Genomic DNA, 22,265 nt, shown 5'->3' with positions numbered 1-22,265 from the left:
ATCGACCTGTGTGGCAACCTTGAGGGATCTATGGACGTGGACCCCAAGATCCCTTTGTTCCTCCACACTGCTAAGAGTCCTGCCATTAACCTTGTATTCTGCCTTCAAATTCAGTCTCCTGAAATGTATCACTTCACACTTATCTGGGTTGAACTCCATCTGCCACTTCTCAGCCCAGGTCTGCATTCTATCAACATCCTGCTGTAATCTCCAGCAACCTTCTACACTATCCACAACACCAACTTTTGTATCATCAGCAAACTTACTAACCCACCCTTCCGCATCCTCATTCAAGTCATTTATAAAAATCGCAAAGAGCAAGGGTCCCAGAACAGATCCCTGCAGAATACCACTGGTCACCTACCTCCAGACTGAATACAGTCCATCTACCACCACTCTCTGTCTTCTATGTACAAGCCAATTCTGAATCCACACAGCCAAGTTTCCCTGGATCCCATGCCTCCTGACATTCTGAATGAGCCTTCCATGAGGAACCTTATCAAATGCCTTACTAAAATCCATGTACACCACATCCACTGCTTTACCTTCATCAATATGGTCTGTCACATCCTCAAAGAATTCAATCAGGCACATGAGGCATGACCTGCCCCTCTCAAAGCCATGCTGACTGTCCCTAATCAGCCTATGATTCTCCAAATGTCCATAAATCCTGTCTCTAAGAATCTTTTCTGGTAGTTTGCCCACTGAAGTAAGACTCACTGGTCTGTAATTCCCAGGGTTATCCCTACTCCCTTTCTTAAACAAAGAAACAACATTTGCCACCCTCCAATCATCTGGCACTACTCCTGTGGCCAGATGAGAACGCAAAGATCATTGCCAAAGGCGCAGCAATCTCTTCCCTCGCTTCCCATAATAACCTTGGATATATCTTGTCCAGCCCTGGTGACTTATCTATCCTAATGTTTTCGAAAAGTTCCAGCACATCCTCTTTCCTCACGTTGACATGCCCTAGCGTATCAGCCTGTTATACGCCATCCTCACAAACGTTAAGGTCTCTCTCTGGTGAATACTGAAGCAAAATATTCATTAAAGACCTCCCCTACCTCTTCTGACTCCAGGCACATGTTTCCTCTTTTATCCCTGATCAGTCCTACCCTCACTCTAGTCATCCTCCTATTCTTCACATACGTGTGGAACGCCTTGGGGTTTTCCTTGATCCTACTCACCAAGGACTTCTCATGCCCCCCTTCTAGCTCTCCTAGGTCCATTCTTAAGCTCCCTCCTGGCTACCATGTAACTCTCCAGAGCCCTGTCTGATCCATGCTTTCTAAACCTCAGGTAAGCTTGTTTCTTCCTCTTGACAAGATATTCTACATCTTGTCAACCACGGTTCCTTCACTCTACCATCCTTACCCTGCCTCATTGGGACAAACCTATCCAGAACCCCATGCAAGTACTCCCTAAACAACCTCCACATTTCTGCTGTCCACTTCCCCAAGGACATCTGTTCCCAATCTACAGTTCCAAGTTCCTGCCTAATAGCATCATAATTTCCCCCTCCCCCGGTTAAATACTTTCCCATATTCCCCCTCCCCGAGGTTATGGTAAAGGTCAAGGAGTTATGGTCACTATCTCCAAAATGCTCTCCCACCGAGAGGTCTGAAACCTGATCAGGCTCATTGCCTAGTACCAGGTCCAGAATGGCCTCTCCTGTAGTCGGCCTGTCCACATACTGTCAGGAATCCTTCCTGTACATACCTAACAAACTCTATCCCATCTATTCCCTTTACACAAAGGAGGTGCCAATCAATATTAGGGAAGTTGAAATCACCCATGACAAGAACCCTGTTATTTTTGCACCTCTCCAAAATCTCCCTCCTGATCTGCTTCTCAGCGTCTCTGTTGCTATTGGGGAGGCTGTAGAATACTCCCAATAGAGTGATCGCTCCCTTCCTGTTTCTGACTTCCACCCACACTGATTCAGTGGACAATCCCTCCAGGACATCCTCCCTTTCTACAGCTGTGATACTGTCCATGATCAGCAAAGCCACTCCACTACCTCTTACCTCTGTCCCTGTCCCTTTTGAAACATCTAAATATCCAGCAGCCATTCCTGCCCTTGCGATAGCCAAGTCTCTGTAATGGCCACCCCGTCACAGTTCCACGTACTTACCCACGCTCTAAGTTCATCAACCTTGTTCCTTATACTTCCCACATTCTACAGTCACGAGACATTCCCATAACAGAGGGGTATTAATGTAACTGAAAACCAAGCTGATTATAGAATGTTCACAATAAACAAACAGAAATAAGGTAGAAAGAGACTATGAGAAAAGACTGGCAGCAAACATAAAAGGGCATCCAATACTCTTCTATAGGTGTGGACAGGGAAAGACTTGGAAGAATAGAGATTTGGGTGAGCAGAGACTGAAAAGAAAATCCACTCTTGGAGGCAGAGGACATGCCTAAGGTATTAAATGAGTCCATCTTCACCATCATAGATGCTGTTGGAGTCACAGCAAAGGAAGACGTCCTGAAGTATGTGAGGTGTTGTAGTTTGTTAGGAAGAATGAGAGGAGGCAACCTGAACCAAAGAGCACAAAAGCAGATTGATCTAGGAAAGGTGAGTATAATTTGTTGAGAAGGTGGTTAAAAATGGGATATTTTATAAATAGAGCAAGGAAGTGATGATATACGTTTTATAAAACCAATCACAAATAGAGTATTACCCTGTTTTGGGTGCCATACTTTAAGATGGATGTAAAAGCCATAAAGTGGGTGTGGGAAATGTTTACTAAAATTATTCTAGGGATGAGAGACTTAAGTTGTATGGATAGAATGGAATGTGGGGTTGTTCTCCTTGGAAAAGGAGATCTGATGGGGTTATTTAAAATCATGAAGGGTCTAGACAGAGTAGACGGAAGGGTTAAAGGGTGAAGAACCAGGGGACTTAGAATGTAGGTGATTATCAAAAGAACAAGTGACAAGTTATTTAGCAAGTGGTTAGTGTCTAGAAAATTCTGCCAGGAACATTAGTGGAGACAAGTTCAGTTGTAGTGTTAAAAGGGAGGTAAATGAGTACTTGGAAACAAATTTGCAAAGCTATGGGGGACTGGGCAGAGGCGTGGGACTAGATGGCTTTCCTTTGCGTGAAACTGGTACAGACTTCAAGGGCTAAATGCCACTCCACCACCCGCCCCCCCATCCTTGCTTAGGTGACACAGAGGTGCAAGTGGTAGAGCTGCTGCCTTGCAGCTTCAATGCCTTGAGTTTAATTCTGACCTCCGGTGCTGTCTCTGTGGAGTTTGCATGTTCTCCCTCGGACTGGGTTTCCTGCCACATCCTAAAGACATGCAGGTTGGTAGGTTAATTGACCATTGTAAATTGCCCCTAGTATGTAGGTGAATGTGAGAGTTGATGGAAATGTGGAGGGAATAAAATGGGATTAGTATAAATGTGGTCAGCACAGAGTTGGTGGGACAAAGGGCCTGACTCTGTGTGCTGTATCACTCTGACCTCAGAATGTCTGGCACAATATTGAGAGGGGTTGGCAAGCAGAGCAAGGTTGTGATTCATGTTGGAAGCAAAACACAAATTGTCTCGGTTTTAAAGAAAGATATTTTATGGAGTTGGAAAGTAGATTTTAACAAAGAACCTCTTTCACATGCCGTATGCTGGACGAGATAAGGAGAGGAAGATTAGGAGGATATACATGTGGTTGGAGGGATTGACTGTTCAATTTCATGGGAAATCATTGAGGGAAGGCTAAACCATATGGACTACCTTCACCTGACTGAAATGGCATTGATGTCCTTGTGTGTCAAGTTTGTGTATGCATTTTGGCTGCTGATCTTGACCCAAGTTTATTATAAACAAGCAGTCCCTAGGTTTGGTTCCTGAGGACTGTCCATAAACTTTTTTTTCATAAGTCAAAAACGAACAATTTCAATTAAGGTTGATAAACAAGAACATTTATTTATTGTCTTCCCCTGTGTAGTTAGAATGGTACAGAATCAGAATGCCCCATATCCAGTGGCTCAATGTTATGTTGTTTGATGAAGTATTTTACAAGTGTCAATAGAAGAGATTCTTGTCAGTTTACAAAGTAAATCTCTTGTGGTCTCTCATTGTGAACTGGCAGCTTGAATTCTTGAAGACAGTGGTGTCTGTTTGATTACTGTGGGTAGGTTGCAAGTAAACAGTTTTTTGAACACTTAAGTTAACTGCTACACCAATTCCATAACTCCTGAAAATGTTTACATTTCTGTAACTTTCCTATGTTGAAAAATTCTTTTCTTCCCATTAAAATTTTAAAGTCGTATTTCCATAAGTTAGGTCTTCTGTTACTGGGGGAGCCCGTGCAGTACTTCATTTTATTTTTGGCCTCCTGATCCCCTTTCTCCTTGCTCCTAACCTTTCTGGCATCTATTTATCCTGTTGTCTGAACCAGGATATCAGCACGTCTGTGCCGTAGACTGAGAGTATCCTGTGTACATTAATTTCATCCTACATGGGATCACTGACCTTAACTTTGGTGTCTCCTGTTTTCCCCTCTCATTGTTAATTGCTGATAGGACATAGCCTAATCTTGTCTATGCCTGTGTAACCTGAATTTCCCAATGTGCATTTCCATTGTCACTCTGGCTTCTGAGTCCATGGCTTCTATTTTGCCTTTTACACTTGGTTTTTGTACCCTCGAGTGTGTTTAAGATCTTATTTGAAATATTGCACTTCTAATGAAACCAGTGGTACCTCTGACAATGCAGCCCTGCCTTAGTAGTGTGCAGCTGTCATGGTGAGACTTGTGTTTGGGTTCCTAGCCTAGGACTAACCATTTTTGCTTATGCAAGTTGTCTTGGTCTATTTCAGAAACAATTAATTGAACAGAATCACTTGTGGGTTGGATCAAAGTTGATTGTTTTTCTTTCCTAAATAACACCAGTGAGTCAGTTGGATTTATATCCTAATTAAGTAACTGCCATGGTTGATCAATGCTGTTTTAAACTTTCACTTGAGAGTTGAACTCTTTTGGATTACTAGTTTAGAGCCATAACAGTTGCATTTGGTTATCTGCTTGAATTAATTTTCAGACTGAAATGGGTTAAAAAGGGAAAACAATACAGATAGGGAAATCAGAGAATGAAATGAAAATTAAAGAATAGGGCTAAAAGGTGATAAGTACTGGGGTTCAAGACTTAAAGGGGAGGGGGAAGGGAATGAAACGTTTAATATTTTATGCTGGCTGCATAAGTGGCAGAAGCACACAAAGTACTCACCTGCCTAAACAAGTGCCACCTATCACATCTGTGGAAGAATCTGTGGTTCCAATATTGGCATAATCCACTATCTCAAAACCTGCAAAACTGGAAGGGAAGCAAGTGTCAATTTTGATCATACGGGACTGGTAAGAAAACTAAATAATAAAATGAAAACTCAAGAACAAAATAGTTAACATAAAAATAGAAAATGTTTGAAACACTGAGCAGGTCAGAGAGTCGGTGATCTTTCCTCATTCAGATAAAAGATTGTTGACATGAAAAATTGTTTTCCTCTTCAGTGATGCTGCCTGACCTGAGTATTTTCAGCATTTTGTTTTTATTTCTGATTTCCAAATTTGCAGTCGTTCAGCATTTCAGTTTATTATTTATGTCAATTTTTGTTGAGCTAAATGTGTTCTAAAGTTAGCACTAATGCCAAATCTGGAGTTGACAAAAACTCAAAACTTGGACATTTTTACTTTAAGAAAACATTACACCAACCTGTTACTGGTGAGGTTCATAGCAGCAACAACGTTTGCATACTGACCCATAAGAAACAACTCAGCACTATCGAAGAGCTCTCTGCATGACAGCTGCAGAAGTTGCAATGTAGTTAAGGGAAAGGGTAGGAACAGAGCAGGAAGTTGGGGTTGGGGAGATGTAGAAGGATGGTTTCAGTAGTGCATCACCTGATCTGACTGTTCCAAAGAGGGATATGATTTCTGTGATTGGCTGCAATTAGATCAGGGATGAGCTTGGACCACAATGACTTCCCTTGCCATGGGTGGCTTTTATTAACATTGAACTTGGCTAAAACAGTGACTGCTTTTTTGAATAGTAGGATAATGTCCCTTCAGATCAAATGGGTTTCACTACTATCAGTGTGGTGATACTTGCTGAATTCATCACTAGTACAGATCATAAATCTTGTCTTTATTGATCAGATTTCCACCTTTAAGCAAACAATGTGCTCAGCACATTGATTATGCCATTATGTGCACAAGGCATAATTGGGAAAGACACAGAATAAGGATGAGAATTGTCCTGTTTCCTGTTGAAAATCAAAGAAACTGCCGATGCTGGAAATCTGAAATAAAAACAGAAAATGCTGGAAAAACTCAGCTGATAATGGGTCCCAGACCTGTAACATTAACTATTTCTCTTTCCATTGGTGCTGTCTGACTTGCTGAGTTTTCTCAGCATTTTCTATTTTTCAGTTTATCGGCGGATGAGCTTTCATCAAGAAATGTGTGCACACATTGCAAAATATGGCCAAATTTGCAGGTTCTGTGCAATTACTGCTTTAAAATGTTTGTAAGTGTTTTTCACTAATCCTCTTTCTGTTTTGTACTTTAATACCAAGGTTTACAAAATGGGGCTCACAATGATCTTGCTTGGAATTCATGCATTTTTGAGGATTTGAGCTCATTAGGATGAGGGATACTGGTGTAGGAGAACAAATTACACCCTTCCTCTATTTGTCACATTTTGTCAACCTCCATTTTGTTAGGTAACAAAGCTCACTGTCTATCTATTAACACTTCCTGTAATCTACTGAAACAATTCCCTTAATGCATTGTTCTGAAGTTACAGTTATGAATCTTTACCACTTACCAACCAGCTATTCTCATTTATTCACTGAATGTGATTTCAGTTTCTTCTGAATTGTGTGCAGTTTAGTTCTGTGGTTCTACCTTACTGAATTCTTGGATGAAGCTGACAATATCTAAAATATATTTTGATTAATCTCTACTTTCTTGATTGAGGTATTTTTAGGAAAAAATGAATTCAAGTAGTGTAAAAACGATTTTGGTATAACAGCCTAGTTCCACAGCCCACAATGTTTTATGTACCCTAATATCTTTCATAACACTTTTTCAGTTTGTTCTTAAATAAGCATCCAGCTGCCTTTAATTTACTTTGTGGTAATATATTTGTTTTACTACTTTGAGAGTAATTCTGCTATATGCAAGTTATGAATTTGGAGCAGAAAGGAATTGGCTTTGCTGTTACTAGCTTATTTTTAAAATGACTATCTGATTAAATTACCCAAACATAGACAGAAATAAACAAGGCATCTCATAGCTTTCATACTAATACAGATGCATCACCAGAATAAACTGACGAGGCATGCAGTGCAGGTGATACCCATGATATGGTAGTTCAGGTAATGAAAATTCAGTCTTATGGAATTCACAATCACCACCCAGAAGTCTGAGATATGAAATAAATTTATGTTGGAAATCAATAAACACAAAATGTGAAAGAAGCACCAAATTTTGTCAATTTGCCCTCCTTTGCCATGCCATCTCCAGTCCAAGGACACATGAACAAATGCCTCGGTGCAACGCTGCTGAGCTCTTCATCTACCAGGCATTTTCTCTGTGCTGCATTGTGGGGAGCTGCAGTAGGCATGGCCAACTCATGCACTGGCTTCTTAAAGTAATTCCTCGGCTTTACTCTACTTCCACTAAGTTACCACACTTTAACCCATGATCCTCTTGAACTCTTCCTCCTACACCGCTTTTCTCCCATGAACCCCAATCCTCGAATCCCATCCCTTTCTGTGATATCCCCACTTCCTAACCTCTTTCCTTATCCACAAGCCTTACCCATTCCTTGAATCCAACGTTGGCCTTGGCTGTTAAATAATGGTGGTGGGTTATTGCCATTGCCACCAAACTGGCTTAATATGAGAGGAAAAACATCCCATAGGAAGGCATCTCCACTTTTAACATGGGATTCAGTGGGGAAAAATAGGTTCACATTACAGAAAAATGCAATACAGATGGTTTTCTAGGAATGCAACTACTCCATGGCATGGGGGTCGCCTGTACAAATTATCTTGAATCAGGTTCTCTTTTTTTTAGTACTTTGTGCAACCTGAATCTGTTACTTTATCCAGCTGATAATGTGTTAATTCTAAATAAGAACATTTTATTTCAGAAACACTGGTGTTCTCTACTTGTCATTAACTTATTCAATGGTGTAGAATGGTTAAGAGAAATGGAATGTTGGCATTGTGGACTACTGGAATGACTTGCACAAATTTGCTGAGACGTTGAATAAGACAGATTTTCTTTTTAAATCACTTCTGTATGTCAAACCATTTATAACTATTGCTATATAGAGAAATGGTTAAATTGTACTTCAGGTTTTATTTGAAGGGTACTTGCAATAAAACTGGATGTTTTCCCAAAGAGCAGCAAATATTGGCATTCTAAAGATGGAAAATTTTGTATCATGAAAGATGACCACTGTTCATTACTTTCTCATGAATTATCCTGTATTTATGCTGTTGGAATAAATCGTTCCTGGAATGCCATACGTGGAGCGCAACTAATCAGTCATTTGGATGTATTTTATTTTCCTGACCAAAATGCTGAAATCTAAAAGAAAGTTCATCTGAAAAATTTATGATGACTTGATATCCAGTTTTCAGATATTTAAAAAAAAATTCTGTTCAAATTGCTGTCTTTTCTGGAGGAATTTAATAACAAAGATTTAGAAAATTACACAATATGGTTCTTCTGCATTGTGCAATTTAACATGTGTTTTGAAAGTGGTAGAACAAATTCTAACTGTGTATGAAAATCTTCAAGGGATCCAAAGACCCCTAGCAATTTATAGGACAGGATGTGATTTGCTCCATTGTATCCAAGTTGGCCTTTTGCTAAAGATTTCTAATATGAACCATGCTACCCTTCTGCCTACTGAATTCTTTCAGTAGGCAGAGGGTAGTTCTTTTTGCCTCTTTAAAAAATTCTTTCCGCCTTTTAAAGACAAATCATCCTTTTGTTTTCCCCTAGCAATTATATTCATGTTAGCTCCATAAAGCCCTATTTACTGTCTTGTCCCACATCCTGTAGTTTAAAAACTTTGGAAGTATTCAAGTCAGTCACAGATCAGAACGATTACAGAGAAAAGTGAATGTCAAAAATTACTTTGCAACAAATCTTGCAGAATGGTGCAATACCCAGAGATTCCCCTTCTTATTTTAATTGTATAGTTAGGTTGTGACCATGGAAGAAATGTGAGTTGGAGTATTTGGCTTACTGAAGTTGGTGTATTTGTTGCTAAGAAAATTCCTTTAGAATTTGACCAATTTGTCATTGTTTGCTGACAGCAGACTTAATAAAATTTGGATATGTGTGCTGAAATCTGTGTTCAAATCGCAGCTTAATAAATTCTTCATATGAATTTGAGTTACTATATCAATAATCTAGTTTTAATTTCTATGTAGATTCCTGTAGTTCCAGCCATAACTGCATCCTTATCATGAAATTCTATTTCCATTACATACTATCAAGATTTTTTATTTTATGGAACATCTATTACTTGTTCTGGGAAAGATTTCTGGAATTTTGCACTTGCATACTAATCTGTGGTAAGAGTTCAAAATGTTTTAATTTTGAATTTTTAACAATTGATATAACTTGAATGTAACTTAGTGAGTTAGGAGGAGAATGCAAAGTCAGCAAAGAGATATATGGGCTAAGCAAGCGTACAAGAAGGTTGCAGAAGGAACATGATGTGAGAAAATGGGAAGTTATTCACTTTGGTATGAGCTGTAGGAAAATACTATAGTTTTAAATTTGAGAAATAGCAAGCATGAATATTTAGAGGAATTGTGTTGGTTCATGAATTACAAAGTATGTACATATGGTAAATGGTGTGGAAGCTAAATATTATGTTGGTCTTAATATTGCAAAAGAGTTGAAGTACAAAAGTAGGGAGTCTCATTGCAGTTGTGCTGGGCTTTGGAGAGACCACACCTGGAGTACTTTATGCAGCTTTGGGCGATGTGCATAAGAAAGGATATACTAGTCTAAGATTTTGTCCTAAGCGTTTATTCTACGGAGAAAGATTAAAGGGAAAATTGGCCTGTATTCACAGAAATTTAGAAGTTTAGAGAGTTGACATTGAAATAGGCAGCTGAGAAGCTGTTTACTGAAGCTGGAGAATGGAGAACTAGGAAGCCAAACCCTCCAAGTAAGCAATTGGCTATTTAGGATTGAATATGCTCCTTCACTCGAACCTGTAAGTCTTTGAAATTGGCTGATTATCAAAAGATTTTGAGCACTTGAGGATTTGGGGGATCTGGAGACAAGGCACAAGTAGATGAGGTACAGGAACATCCAAAATCTTACTGACTGGTAAAGAATTCAGGGGTCATATGACTTGCTACTATTTTGTTATGCCCTCTTTGCAATAACAAACTGCAGCTGTACAGTTCATTCACCAAATGGAATTATTTCAGGCAAGTGGGATTAGTATAGGTAGGCATGATAGTTGGCATTGGATGCGGTGGACCAAAGGGCCTATTTCTATGCTGTACGACTCTAAATAAACAACAGGATTGAAATCTCTGCTTTTCTGCCTTTGTAGCAGCAATTTGTAAGACCTTGTTCCTTTGATCTCTTCGCTTTGTACATCTGTGCTTCTCATTATTGGTTTGTTATTGTTTTATTTGTTTATTATTGTCACCTGTACTGAGGTACAGTGAAAAGCTTGTCTTACAAACCAATTGTACAGGTCAATTCATTACACAGTGCAGTTACGTTGAGTTAGTACAGAGTGCATTAATGTAGTACAGGTAAAAACAATAACAGTACAGAGTAAAGTGTCACAGCTACAGAGAGTGCAGTGCAATAAGGTGCAAGGTCACAACAAGGTAGATCGTGAGGTCATAGTCCATCTCATTATATAAGGGAACTGTTCAATAGTCTTATCACAGTGGAGTAGAAGCTGTCCTTAAGTCTGGTGGTATGTGCCCTCAGGCTCCTGTATCTTCTACCCGATGGAAGAGGAGAGAAGAGAGAATGGCCCGGGTGGGTGGCGTCTTTGATTATGCTGGCAGCTACACCAAGACAATGAGAGGTAAAGACAGAGTCCAAGGAGGGGAGGCTGGTGCCCGTGATGCACTGGGCAGTGTCCACAACTCTGCAGCTTCTTGCAGTCCTGGGCAGTACAGTTGCCATACCAAGCCGTGATACATCCAGATAGGATGCTTTCTGTGGTGCATCGGTAAAAGTTGGTGAGAGTCAAAGGGGACAAACCAAATTTCTTTAGCCTCCTGAGGAAGTAGAGGCGCTGGTGAGCTTCCTTGGCCATGGCACCTACGTGATTTGACCAGGACAGGCTGTCGGTGATGCTCACTCCCAGGAACTTGAAGCTCTCGACCCTCTCGACCTCAGCACCATTCCTGAAGTCAATGACCAGCTCTTTAGTTTTGTTGACATTGAGGGAAAGGTTGTTGTCATGACACCATGCCACTAAGCTCTCTATCTCCTTCCTGTACTCCGACTCATTGCTGTTTGAGATACGGCCTACAACGGTGGTATGATCTGCAAACTTGTAGATGGAGTCAGAGCAGAATCTGGCCACACAGTCATGAGTGTATAGGGAGTAGAGTAAGAGGGCTGAGGACGCAGCCTTGCAGGGTACCAGTGTTGAGAATAATCGTGCTGGAGGTATTGCTGCCTATCCTCACTGATTGCGGTCTGTTAGAAAGTCAAGGATCCACTTACAGAGGGAGGTGTTGAGTCCTAGGTCTCGGAGTTTGGTGACAAGTTTGCTCGGAATTATTTTACAAGCATCTAGAAAGATTGTTGGTAATCTGATAAGGTCCTGGAAATAGCCTACTGGGCAGCAATATTCCATGGAGAAAGAAACTGAGTTAATGTTTCAGATCAATGATCTTTCATCAGGCTTCCAAAATGTACAGTATATTGATTTTCAGTTGCTGTTAAATTTTTTGTCTCTACCTGTTTTGAAAAATTCTCCCTCCCTCCACTGCAATTTCTATCTCTTTTACTTTGCTCAGTTCTGAAGAAGGGTCATTGACCTAAAAATATGTTGTTTGTCTCTTTCTCCACAGAATGATGCCTGACTAGTACTTTGTTTTTTTTTCTTATAATGGGGAAACAAGTCAGTGCTTTAAAGGGTAGAAACAGACATTACAGTGGTGTTGCTAGTAGAACTGCTGCCTTAGTGTGAGGCACTTGGGGGTTCAATCCTGACCTCTGGTTCTGTCTGCATGGAGTGTGCATGTTCTTCATGTGACATTGTGGGTTTCCTTTGAGTGCTCTGGTTTGCTCCCACATCCCAAAGATGTGCGGGTTGGTAGGTTAATTGGCCACTGTAAATTGCCCTGGTAGGTAGGTGAGTAGTAGAATTTTGGGGAAGCTCATGAGAATGAGGGAAGAATAAAAAATGGGTTGAGTGTAGGATTGTTATAAATGGATGCTTATTGGTTGGCCTGGATTTGGTGTGCTGAAGGGTTTGTCTTTGTGCTGAATCTATGCTTCAATGTACAATTGAATAGAAAAAGGGGGATTGGGAAGGTTAGAAGGTGGTTCTGTTGAAAATTTGTGAAAATTGATTTTGTAGTAAACTTAATGTAAGGAGAGAAATAGCCAAGCAGAAGGATTTTCTATTTTTTTGGGTTGGGGGGGGAGGGGGGCGGTGGGTGGTGGTGGTGGAGTGGTTGGATGTGGTGTGTGGCGAGGGAGTGACAAGGCATAAATGTACAAATCTTCCCAAAAAAAAAGGCATCAAGAAAAGCCTTTGAAATGTAGTTTGGTGCAGGACAAGTGTTGTGCATGTAGAGATGGGGATCTGAAGACTGCCGAAAAAGGTAGCGCAAGTTGGACAAAATTGAACACTGATCTTGGTGCGCTTTCCAAGGGCGCAGTTTGGCAACAATTGGGGAACTTTGGAATGTGACAGTAGATGTTGGCCAAAACAGTCTTAAGTAGGCAATTTTAAGTATTCCATGCTGAGGTAGGGAAGGATTGGGGAAAATTGACCAGGAATGTAAATTAGAAACAAATGTTGGAAGTGCATCACGTTTTCTATGGAGATCGTTGGAGTTAAGGTTTTAGATGGATGACATTTTATCAGAAGAACTCCACACATGGGATTGAATTCAACATTTCTAGCATTTTCATTTTTTATTCAAGGCATTGGAGAACTTGAGTTTGAGTAGAGGTGGTTTTGGAGAAGTTAGTATTCTGTTTCTCATCTTGACCTATAAATCAAATGAAATTTTAAAGTATAGGACTGGTGAAAACAAAGACAATAAACCAAAGAGTGGAAAGTAATGTTTAAAAAAAAATTAAAAATAAATTGTATCAAAAGGTAGAAGATGTAGAATCTGATTACTTGGCTTATTAAATGTCAGAAAAGTACAGATTAAAATGTTAAAATTGCATTTGCATATACATTTGAAGATGATGTTTTGCTTGGTTAGAGGCAGGATTTTCTACAGCTGGACACTTCAGCCAAAAATTGTCCTATAATCCATTTTAGTAGGTGGAAAATTTCAGAATAGTTAGTCCACAAATACAAAATTCTGGTTCAACTGTTCAAATTTAATCATTTGCATACTAACATAAGCAATCATTCACATTCATTTTTCTCTTTTAGTAAAGTCACAGAAGTTGAGTGGGAAGTCTGACCCATGAGCAACTGCCTTTCCTGAATAATATTAACATGATGGTTGATTTCTTGTCCCTGTCAAAATCGTCCTTACCCTCATTTGCTTCTCCATCGTGGCCTTCGTCATTGAATTTGCTTCACTGTGAAATATTTCTAATCTCTTCCATGGGAAACTCTTCATCACAGCTGATTACTTTGCTTAATTAACATCCGTCAATCATGTCTGCATTAAAGCTGGCACATCTCCATACTCCCTTGGCCTTAAGAGTTCTGAGCTCTCCATCATAAAGCTGTCATTACTACCTTTATTTTTGTCACGTTCCTTTTCTCTAACAACTTTTGAAACCACTGCATGCCTTTTCAAAAAAATATTACACTGTCTCACCACTTTGATGCAACAGCATGGCTTGCTGAAATTCTTCAGAACACAATTATAAGTCAACTGTAGTGTGGAAGTGGAGGCACATATTCCTAACTGTGTAAACAAAAAAAAAAGGCAGGTTTTATCCCAAAGGTACATATGATCTTGTTAGAATTTTACAACAGCACAAGAACATTGTGAGCATTTTCACTGGCACCAGTCATAAAGTCTCTTCCCACAGCTATTTAAAATTAAGTTCATATTATCAAACTGCTTCAGTGAAATTTTGTCAGCATTATAGCAGGCAGATGTACAGTTGTACTGGTTGTTTCCATGTACTGCCTTGCCTCTTCCCTAAGGGTTGATTGCATTCCATTTTAATCACTTTTGATTTTTAACTGTAAGGCAGAATTAGAGCACAAAGTTTGTTCATAATTGATTTGTAAAATAATGCCATTGGTTTTCTTGCAATGAATCTGTATATGTTAAATTGCTAATGAATGACTCTGAATCTTTTCACTTTTTTTGTTTCAGGATGCAGTTGTTTTGAGATGATCTTTCACTGATAAACATCTGCCAAAGGCCTGGTGACCAAGCCAGGGCAGATTGCATTCCCTCAAAATGAGTAAATCTCGGAGCTTCCAATTCTGTGGCATTATGGTCTGTGTGTTTGTGATTCTGTTAATCATATTTTATTGGGATGATGTTGGAACAGCTCATTTCTATTTGCGCACTGCTTTCATGCGAATTCAGGCCACGCATCTTCCAGCCATGAAAAACCAAAACCATGACCATTCAAACTCCAAAAAGACAGCAGGAGAGAGAATAACTAGTTCCGAGGCTACTATTATTCAGGATGATCTGGAATTAACATATTTGGAAAATATAAAAGGGGAAGAAAGCTCCCCCAAAATGAAACAAGCCTTCAATGAAATATCTCAGCCTAAACTTGAGGAAAAGGTCAAAAGCTTTGAGTTGGGAATCAATTCTGGGAAAACCAGCAGTGAAATGCAACAGATACAGGATGAGAGGAAGCAAAAAATTGAAGATGCTTGTACAGACTCCAGTATTATGTTCTCAGGAAAAAATAGGAATTTTGAAGATATTCCAAATGGAGAATTGGACCATCTAATTGTGGATGACCGGCATGGGATTATTTACTGTTATGTACCAAAAGTAGCCTGCACTAATTGGAAACGGATCATGATTCTATTAAGTCAAAGTCTTTTAAAGCAAGGCATTCCATATCATGACCCACTTGAAATCCCCAGGAACTTTGTACACCGCTCCACCAGCCATTCCACCTTTAGCCATTTTTGGAAACGCTATGGAAAATTCTCAAAACAGTTGATGAAGATCAGACTGAAAAAGTACACCAAGTTTCTCTTTGTGCGTGATCCTTTTGTAAGACTGATTTCTGCATTTCGCAGCAAGTTTGCTGTTCAGAATGATGATTTTTACAGACAATTTGCAAAGCAAATGCTCCAACTGTATGCTAATTATTCCAACCTGCCACAAACTGTCAATGAAGCTTTCTCTGCAGGAATCAAGCCCACCTTTATTAACTTCATTCAATATTTGTTGGATCCTCAGACTGAGAAGGAGATGCCTTTTAATGAACACTGGCGACAGGTATATAGACTGTGTCACCCATGTCAAATAAATTATGATTTTATTGGAAAATTAGAGAGTTTGGATGAGGATGCCAGTTACTTACTTAAATTGCTGAAGGTTGAAAAGCTTGTTCAGTTTCCATCCAGTTCACGGAATCAGACACTTGCCAGTTGGGAACATGACTGGTTTGCAAAAATTCCAGTGGCTTGGAGGAGAAAGCTGTATGAAATTTACAAGCCTGACTTTGTTATCTTTGGTTATCCGGAACCAACACATTTATTACTTGACTGATCTCAATGATGCACTAATTGCCTTAAAGTAAATAAGTATCCAATTAATGCCTCATATAACTCCTTGATTGACCTCCTCTTGCTAAAAACAAGTTGAAATTTTAGTGATTGTTCTGCTATCATAGCATATTGATTGTGACATATAACATTTCTCCCCTGGCCTCATAATCTCCAACCATAACAAATATTATATTTGACAGCTGTCCTCATCAAAGGATAGTCATAAAATCAGTCTCATAATCCTGGATTTTGTATTCTGTATCTGCTAAACTGCCATATGGTGGAATGAAAACAATTGGTATTTAACATGATCCTTGCCGTAACAGTAGGATCCTTACTGTTTTGAGCTGTTTGATGTTAATGACTCCCTAGCAATTGATGAAAAATCTGAAGGAATCTTTCTAGTGCTCTTTGGATTTGGGTTGTTAGAATCATCATCAGGAAAATACTGGGAGAACAGTGTCAGCTTTATCAATGTCTGCTTATTGTTGTGATTTTGATTTTATTTTTTAAATTTCCTCCTACAATATAGAAACTTAGAAAATCAAGGGTTGGGATCACCAACTCATTTGGTTAACTTGCTTTTGTACCTGCTCCTTTTCTGATGTCCCGTATAATACTCTTTGACCCTTCCCTGTGTTACTCTTAAAATGAGGTCTAATACTGCCCATCTTTTCATGTCCTTAATGTAGTTGCTACAACAAATACACGGTGATCTCTTATGGGTAAAATTGAGATCCTTCAGAGCATACAGTGCAATATTGGGTTAATTCTAAATTTAACCCTACTTATAGGCAATTATTTAAGTTCTACTAAACATAAGGGGTTCAAACAATGCTATTTGTAGCCATTGTACTAGGGAAATAATTAAATCAAAGTTATGTGCCTTGTATTATCCCACTGTAGTAAATATATTTTGCACACACTTCAGATGGTGTCACATTTAAGTAAGTTGAGCTACTGACCCTAGTCAATAAGGTCATAGAAAAGTGTCAAAATATTGACTAATGGAAATTATTCATTTATGGGACAAAGCAATAGATTGACAATTACAGAAGTGACGATGATCAGGTAAGGATTTTTTTTCGCACAGTCAAGTTGTTTGTATAGTTTAAAAGATAGTTATTATGGGAATAAAAATTAGAAAATTATTTTGTGTACTACAGTTTTGTTCTTCCTAATTTGGAAGCTGTCTTAAGCAAGGATAGTTTTAGCCTTGGAAATCCTGTTAATTTGGAGCTCTGTTCCATTCCTATTAATTATATAATGACAACCATGATTTTAGCAGAGAATGGCTGGTCTTATGAATTAGGCTGGAGAATATACAGAAGGTTATCAAGGGAAACTTAAGTATTTAAAAAGGGAGGGAAAAAAAGAGTTCAAAGTGAACAGAGGCCTTTTAAAGACTAAGGCTGGGAAAATTATAATAGGGAATAAGGAAATGGCAGAGGAGCTAAATGGATACTTTGTCTCAGTCTTTATGGCAGGATATACTACTTGTAATACTAGGGGAGGAATTAAATACCATCACAATTACTAGAGAATTGATATTAGACAAACTATTGGGTTAAAAGGGTAAGCCCTCTGGACCTGGTCATTTGCATCCTAGGATCCTAAAAGAAGTGCTATGGTTTTAATCTTCCAAAAAACCTTATATTCCAAAGAAATACCAGAGGAATGGAAAACTACCAATATGATGCCCTTACTCAATAAGGATGATAGGCAAAATATGGTTAAAGATCAATTAGCCTAACATGTATTATAGGAAAAATGCTAAAATTATTCATTAAAGTGGTAACAACAGAACATTTGGCAAGTCATTAATCTAAATGAGCTGATTTGGCATAGCTTCATAAAGGGGAAATCATGTATGACAGTTATCAAAGTTCTTTGAGGAAGTATCAACCAAAGTTGATATAGTGGAAAGAGTAGATTTAAAATATTTAAATTTCCAAAAAGCATTTGGCAAGTTGTGACAGAAGATCACTTTAAGAGCTCATGGAGGCAATTTATTAGTATGGATTAAAAATAGAAAATGTTGGAAACATTCAGCAAGTTAGACAGCATGTTTCAGGTTTGGAACACTCAGAAGTGGGGAAGGAGAAGTACAAGGTAGTTTTCAATGGCAGAGAAGGTGGGAGAGGATGGGTAGAACAAAGGGAGCATCTCTGGAAGGGTGAGGCCAAATGGATTGATGGGGGCAGTTAAAGTAGCAAATACATTATGCTGCTTTGTGTAACAAATAGTTAATAGTGAGGCTGTGGGATATGCCAGCAGACCAAGCTATATGAATCAAAAACAAAATGGCCACAATGATGACAGATAGAAATGGCCAGTTCTCAAACAGAAAGGAAGGGTAATTTACCTAAAGTTGGAGAATTCTATATTAAGTTCAGAGGCTGCAATATGCCTAGATGAAAATGAGGTGTTAATCCTCAAGCTTGCTTTGAGCCTTGTAACAATGCATAAAGCCACAAACAGAAAGGTCAGAGTGGGATGGTGAATTAAATGGCAGGTAACCAGAAGCTCAGGGTCACTATTGCGGACTGAATGCAGGTGCTGTGCAAAGTGATCACCCAATCTGCATTGGGTTTCTCCAATGTAGAGGGCACCAAATAGTGAACACCAAATGCAGTAAACTAGATTGGAATGTACATTTGCACTTATAATACCACCTTCCTTGTTCTTTCAATAGAGCAACGGAGTGATTTGGAAATAATTACTATTGGTGTACTGAAAGCATGGCACCTAATTTGTGCACGGTTCTTGCATACACTGATGTAATTGATCATATTTAGTAATGTTGAGTAAGGGGCAAGTATTGGCCAGGACAGCAGACACAACCTCCCTGCTCTTTTTGGAATAGTGTTGTGGCATTTATTTTCATTAAAAATCCACTGTAGATGGGCCTTTGGCTCACTGTCTCATCTGGAACACACTACTGCTAAAGAAGTTCAGTACAATTCCCTCAGTTCTGCACTGGGGTGTCAATGTAGGCTATTGTGCTGAATGACTAGACCTGGACTTGAATTCAAAACCTTCTGTCTTGGGTCACACTATTGTCAACTGGGTCATACACATGTATCCAGAGTCTGCAAATTATGTATGTTTTTCAAAACATGGCAGTTTCAGATGTAACTACTACATGTTGTCAATCCATCAGACTCTCCATGGAAAAGGAGGGCTGCCATTTTTTTCCATACACAAGCACAAACTGACTTCAGAATACACAACCATTTTAAGCTTACAATACATTTAAATTGTCTGCTGCACAATTCTGGCTTTGAGAAAAGAGTTCTTAAACTATGGGCCCTTGAGATTGAAAATATATAAAACAAGAGGATGTTTACAGATTACCTTTTGTATGTGAGGGATGGGGTTGCTGAGGAAGAAAGGTATGCTTTATACAGAAAGTAAGCCCAGGCATCTGCTTATATAACTATTGCTTCATAACTGCAATCAACTTTTCCCTTGAAGTATTCTTGAAGTTAAAAATGCCTCCACTCCAATGTCACCAATAAACTCATGCTTCACACTTTCAATTAGTTGATGGGCTTCAGATATGCAATTAAATATGCTGCATATATTGAAAGTACTACACTATGTCTTGACCTATTCACCTGCCTATAATTCCAACTGCTGTGTATGTAATGCACATGTACTATTTGCCAAGGTGGTATGCAAGCGCAGCCAACATTTTTCATTCTGTCTTTTACCCCTTGCATCTTAATGATATCTTTGCATTTAGCTAAACTCCAAGGAAGGCTTACAGTAAAATTTTACATAGCAGGCTTTGCATAACTGAAGGCAATGGGAGTAAAGGGATAGCAGCTGTTAGACTATGACGTTGGCTAAGAGACAGATTGATCTATCTCCAAGGGTTGGTATTAGGTATTTTTGACTCGTATATGACTTTGGGATTTAATTTCAAAGTTTATAGATGTCATGCATCTTGGAAATCTAATGAACAGTGAAGGTGGTAATATTTTAAGAGGATGTTGACTGGTGAAATGTACAAAATATGGGATATGAAATTTAATGTGGACAGTTATAGTGATTCATTATAATGAGAAGAATGTGCAAAGAGAATGTGAACTAAATTGGCCAAGTTCAATCTATGAAAACTATTGGAAAATCTGTACATGCCTTCAACTTTCCTATTAACCATCTGTTCTGAAGAGAACATTCTCAGCTTTTCAATATAACGAAATCTCTCATCCCTTATTGTAAATCTCTGCTACGCTCTCTAAACCCATAGCAACCTTCCCAAAAGAGCAAGAAAGTGGGGCAGGCAGAATGGTGTTGTGCTGTATCATTGTAAAATCATTTAGTAGTCTGCATCTCTGATCTTGTCTTTTTTCCCCGTTTTTTTTTTATTTTTTGAATTTCCACAATTTTGTTTTTTTTTGTAGGGTTGCTAAATTGAACATACTTGTTTTCCTCCTATTTATTTAATTCCTCCTATCTATTTAAAGATTTTAAAACATCCACTTTTTTAACAAGGTTTTTAAATTGTTCAGGTAGTTGGTGATAAAATACATGTCTAGACCATGCAATTGAGTCACTTCACCTAATTTTTAATTTTTACAGTGTGGCTATATCTCGCAATCTCAGAAGTAAAGCTTGCAGGCAACTTTAGATTTATGGATGTGATTGAGGGTCTGTAAAGGCAAATCATTAATTATTAAATAATACTTTTAATCATTGCTCCAACCTGTTCATAGAAATGTTCCAGCATTAGAATAAATAGAATTACCGTTAACTTCCTGGAAAAATGAAGTATTTTAAAACCAAAATTAAATTTAATGTTTTTTTTAGAATTTCCAGATATTTCATAATATTGTGATAAATAGTCTCTAACTATGAATCATTCTGCACACTCCAAGTCATTGTACTTGTGGCATTTCCATAAACCAGAGTAAAAATGAGTTTACTTTTATGTTGGGTATTAATGTAACTTTGTACTTCATATACTTGTTAAAGTGCTGATATCTGATATGTGAACATATTTTTGTAATTGATTCAGAGACCAGATGTTTTTTTTTAAATTAAACAAGTTTGAGAATTTGTGCACTTTGGAGATTAGAAGGTACTTTTCTGGTGCCTGGTCAATGTGTTACTTGTATAATCATGAATCTTTTCTCCATTTGATGTGAAGTTCCATCAGTGTTTAAAGACATGTTTCTAAAATAAAAAGGGAAGTATTGGATCTTTGTGTAAATTGAACTTTTTCAAGCTTTAAGTATGTTTTGATAATGACAATGTTCATGTTATAAAATTGCATGTTTTTTAAATGTTGTTTTCTTTAAAACATTCCATACGTTATTTATAAAGTAAGGTGATCATATCTAGGTGAATGACCACACATTAATGGGGAACATGTCAAATGGAACTTTTAGAGCAAATGTAAAATAAAAACATGTAATCTGTAACTTTTTCAAACTGCTATTTATAAATTTTTATACCTTCAGTAGAATAGATCAAGTATTGACTATTCGTTTCTTTGGCTTTTACTTCAAAGATAGCAAAAACTGCTGTTGCTTTTCTTTGGGTTTTGCATTTCTATAAAAGTGGGCAAAAAGTGAAATATATATGCTGTTGTGTAGATGTTTCTGTAAAGTTTATTATTGTTTCACTTGTAGTAAATTGTGCAATAAAATACCTCAGGCTTAATTATGTATAATAGTTACAGTGTGGATGGAATTTGTCAGCTGCATCCTGCTAGGCTGCAGATATGTGATTTAAAGAGAATAACATAACTAGAACTTCTGTTCCTAAACTAAATTATACTATCTACAAAGAAATAATCTGATGTCATAAAATTTGTAAAGAAAATCCTTATTCACATACTTGGAACCAATTGTATTGATTAAAAATGCACTACAAATTTGTGCAACTGTCTTTGATATGTAGGCAACAACAATTTTGCTGAAACATCCACTATTTTTCAAAGACTAAATATACCCACGTCTAATTCTAACCATCTCAGCTAATTGTATGGAATGATCTGTTCAGATGATACTGGTCAAAGGAAAGATAATGGCCAGCATACCAGATAAATTCCTCAGTTTTTGAATATTGCCATGACAATGAAGGCAAGCAAGGTTTTGGTTTAGCAGCACATCCAAAGGATTAAATAGAAAAAATGCTTTATGGTAAGGGGTAGATTTGAGCTACAAACCTCAAATTGTGATAAGAGATTTCTAGTCTTTCTGCAGGAAACCCCTTTCAGAAACAACATCAAGTTCTAATTTTTGCAATTATTGATTAATGCTACTAGTGTAACCATTTATTTAAAGGTTTTATGTAGCTGTTTGAGTGATGTACTTCAGATACTGA

At 38.2% G+C, this 22,265-nt stretch overlaps 1 protein-coding gene across 2 annotated transcripts in view; it reads left to right on the top strand.

The window, feature by feature from the left end:
- LOC127573148 (carbohydrate sulfotransferase 12-like) overlaps positions 1-21,587 on the top strand; it is a 31,867-nt gene extending 10,280 nt beyond the window's left edge. For both annotated transcript variants that reach the window (XM_052021094.1, XM_052021096.1), the window contains exon 2: positions 14,557-21,587. In XM_052021094.1, coding sequence (XP_051877054.1) covers positions 14,644-15,927 — 1,284 coding nt within the window. In that variant the 5' untranslated portion in view covers positions 14,557-14,643 and the 3' untranslated portion in view covers positions 15,928-21,587. The remainder of the gene's footprint in view (positions 1-14,556) is intronic.
- Positions 21,588-22,265: the final 678 nt, after the last annotated feature.

The sequence above is a fragment of the Pristis pectinata genome, chromosome 8, assembly GCF_009764475.1.
Source record: "Pristis pectinata isolate sPriPec2 chromosome 8, sPriPec2.1.pri, whole genome shotgun sequence".
Classification (NCBI taxonomy): domain Eukaryota; kingdom Metazoa; phylum Chordata; class Chondrichthyes; order Rhinopristiformes; family Pristidae; genus Pristis; species Pristis pectinata.
Note: the sequence above shows the minus strand (reverse complement) of the source record. Positions and strands in the feature narration are given on the sequence as shown.